The sequence below is a fragment of the Sphaeroforma arctica genome (genome assembly GCF_001186125.1).
Source record: "Sphaeroforma arctica JP610 unplaced genomic scaffold supercont1.3430, whole genome shotgun sequence".
Lineage (NCBI taxonomy): Eukaryota > Ichthyosporea > Ichthyophonida > Sphaeroforma > Sphaeroforma arctica.
The window spans coordinates 1-3469 of NW_014037128.1; the positions used below are offsets into that span (position 1 = coordinate 1).

At 41.6% G+C, this 3469-nt stretch overlaps 2 protein-coding genes across 2 annotated transcripts; both read left to right on the forward strand.

Annotated features, from left to right (window-relative positions):
* Positions 1-239: 239 nt before the first annotated feature.
* Positions 240-833, forward strand: SARC_13556 (ATP synthase F1, delta subunit; the record flags this gene model as incomplete). Its single annotated transcript, XM_014292311.1, has 2 exons — positions 240-418; positions 680-833. The coding sequence occupies 2 exons, from the start codon at positions 240-242 to the stop codon at positions 831-833; spliced, it is 333 nt and encodes a 110-aa protein (XP_014147786.1).
* Positions 834-1126: 293 nt separating this feature from the next.
* Positions 1127-2868, forward strand: SARC_13558 (hypothetical protein). Its single transcript, XM_014292312.1, has one exon. The coding sequence runs from the start codon at positions 1619-1621 to the stop codon at positions 2042-2044; it is 426 nt and encodes a 141-aa protein (XP_014147787.1). The 5' UTR covers positions 1127-1618; the 3' UTR covers positions 2045-2868.
* Positions 2869-3469: the final 601 nt, after the last annotated feature.

Here is a 3469-nt window from a genome sequence, read left to right on the forward strand (position 1 = left end):
TACTTTGATGATAGCTTCGTATTTGTACTTCGATTCACTCTGGAATGTTTCCATGTTTATGTCAAGAAAATAATACTGTCTGTTATGGTTTGATTTTTATATATTTTCTGCCGAGACTGTGTGTTTAGGAGTTGTTGGATACATGTGAATAGTTCCAGAGTTTATTGTTTAAGTATATCTCTGCATGCCTATAATAACACGCTTTATATATAACATTCCACTCGGCATATTCTTTCAACATGTGTGATTACACAACAGATACCATGGCCGCCAACAACCGACTGACCCAGGCAGCGCACATCATTGACGGATTCCACACCGTGATGCGAGCCCACCGTAAGGAAGTACAGATTGTTGTCACCACGGCACAGCCCCTAGATTCGTCCAGCGAGACTGCCATAAAGAAGCAGCTGAAACAGTATGTGCAAATATTCAAGTTGCATATATTACTTCGCTGAACCTGCGGTCAAGCTTTTGTGCTAAGCCATGTTCTATTAGTAGCTGGAATTAACCTTGTCTTTGGTGATCTTAACGGATCCCTTTTTTTTGTCATGCTTCAGTTCATTCTTCGAAAATAAGTTTCACCGCACACGTTATGGTGGTTGTAAACACTAAGTGTAAGTATCTGATTATATTATGCCACTGATTATACCATGCAACTGATTGTACTACCATGCAGATTTGTGCAAAAGGGAGAGACCCTTGTTCTTGATACCAAGGTGGACAGTAACCTTCTTGGCGGACTAGTAGTTGAGATTGGGGACAACCGTGTAGACCTGAGTATCGCCACTCGCATCAAGAATGTCTGCAACGAGCTTCGCGCCTCCATCTAAGCTTAGAAATTGCTGTGTGTGGAGTGAGGTGTAATCGGACGAGCGATTGAAGGAGAATATCCTACGCACACACCCGGAAGAAGTCAACTGACTGTCAAGTTTCAAAAGCCGCTGAACAATGCAAATAAAGTTTTCTCGAAAAGAAGAGAAGTGTCCGTTTGTATTTTTAGAAATATTTTTATCTGACTTAACTTCCCATTCGCCAAATCCGCACTTCAAACAGATCATCCGCATCGAACAAAACATAAATATTTAAATTTTTTTTTACCAAGAGCCGGAAGACGGTCTCAGATTACATTTCAAACTCAGGTCTCAGGAGTATGAGCCTCTGAGGCACTGATAGTCTGGAGTGTTTCATCTGAAGGCTAAATATGCTCTGAGCGGCTCATGAGATTCTCTCACTTTGACTCGGATATACAAAATATTCCATGTATGTACTCCCAGCGAGTGAGAGCGCCAGCTTGATATATATATAATGTATACTTCTTGCGCGTATTGCCAGATGTCGATTCTTGTTGAATATTGTGGTAAAAGTTAATTTTCTCGAGAACCAGGAAGGAGACAATGTCCACACTACCTTATTTACCACAAGACTTTTTGGAGAACATTTTGATACGAGTAGATATTAGCAACCATGCGCAGATATTTTCGACATGCAAAGCGCTCAGAGCCACGGGACAATCCTGGTATGTACGCCGAGGAATTCTGGTCAGAAAAACGCTGCCTTCGAACAATATACAGTTATACTGAAAACGGTGCTCAGGGCATGACATCAGGACTACGCGATGGGTAAAGGCTTCGGCCAACTTGCAGGCATTTATCAATCAGGCATTGAAGTGGGGAGGCAAAAAAATGCTCAGACAAGTGGTAGATCGCATGCGTTACTTGTCACCGAAGATGTGTTCCTGCAGTGTTGTATGCTTGGGTTGACAGATATTGTGAAGTACATGCTACATAGGAAACTCGGAGACCCCACTATTCGAGACAACATGGCCATCCGGATGGCCTGTAGAGATGGAGATACAAGTATTGTAGAGATACTTCTTGACGATCCCAATGTGGATGCCGATGCCGACGATGGGTTCTGTATAATCATATCGAGCATACACGGGAGGAGCGATATTGTCAAAATGTTACTAGCAAATGGGCGCGTAAATCCTGCTGTAGATGACAATTATGCACTCGAAAAGGCATGTGAAAATGGTCATTAAGAGACTGTCAAGTTGTTATTAGAGTGTGGGGGTATACGCATAGATCCTGCAGTTGACGACTTTTATCCCTTGCGATCGGCTAGTAAGAATGGGTAGTACAGATACTTATTTGGAGCCCATTGACCGATTCTGAGGACGATAAGGAGGTTTTACGACAGATGCTGAATGATTCAAGCTTTGGACCAGTAGATGATTTTCACGCCAGAAGCTGCATGCTGAAAATTTTGCAAAGTGCTTGAGCGGTATAATACCACACACTAGCAGGAGAAGGACGAGGATTCTTTACTTTACGATGTGTGAAAGCTTCACCACGAAATTAGATTGTGGAACAAAACTTTTAAACCATTACGAAGGAAGGTTTTCACGTACTGAAAAGGTGGTTCATTATTAGCTTTTACTCTTGTATGCGCCTTGAACAAGGTTTGTAAACACGAACTAGTCCTGCTGACATGTTCGAATCCTACCAAGTAGGATGTAGCTTGTATTTTTACCGTAAAATTCAGTATAAAACGGCGCAATAAAACACGGCTGGGACGCCGCGAGGGCTGAAAGCTCGTAATCGGAGGGGTAATTCATTTGTTCATAATCACGTATATAAGCAACCTTTTTAGAAAAAAACCAAAACAAAATTATACAAAAACTGGTGAGCCGTTCTTCTGAAATAAGGAAGGACTCCAAGGGGGTCTACAAATGGGTCAAATAGCGTCACGGACGTCTTTTGTCGACCGACAAAAAATCGGTGATAAAGTTGACAGGGACTTAGAAAAGCTTCCGCTTTCAGTAATAAAAGAATATGGATTTGTGGTACAGCCACGGGTACTTTTGGTGATTTCAGATTTGTGTGACTTCAAAAAATATCATCTCTAAAAAGTTAACTCTTTTTGTCTGGCACTTTTATGTACGCTATTCTTAAAATTTGAGACCTATTCTTATTTGACTACCTATGTATGTGCGATGAGTGCACACCTCGGCGCAGGACTGCCACTTGTAGTAGCATACAGAGGTTGAGCAAAGGACAGGGAATAAAATAATAACAAGGATGATATAGTATAATTGCGAGCTGGAAAGACCCTACCACTTGCACCACGGTTGCTAAATTAGCCAACGATTCTATTAAAGAGTCTTACTGTGCAATAACGGAAAAGTTCGCTGTTCAAGTATATTCTACCGCACGTGCTGCAATACGATTCATCAGTCTCAGGAGAGAATCTGCGGTCTAGATCCGAATAGGTCCGTGCAAAGACTCAAAAGATGCCAGATAAAATGAAGAGTACTGATGCAAAGGCATCGGAAGTGTCAGACGTTAAAGTGGACTGTGAATGTGTTGACCACTTGGAGAAAACGATAGTGGATACTGTAAGTAGTTTGGGTTTTCCCTTCCGTACTTGTGTGCATCTCAAAAAATCGATATAAATAAGTATATAT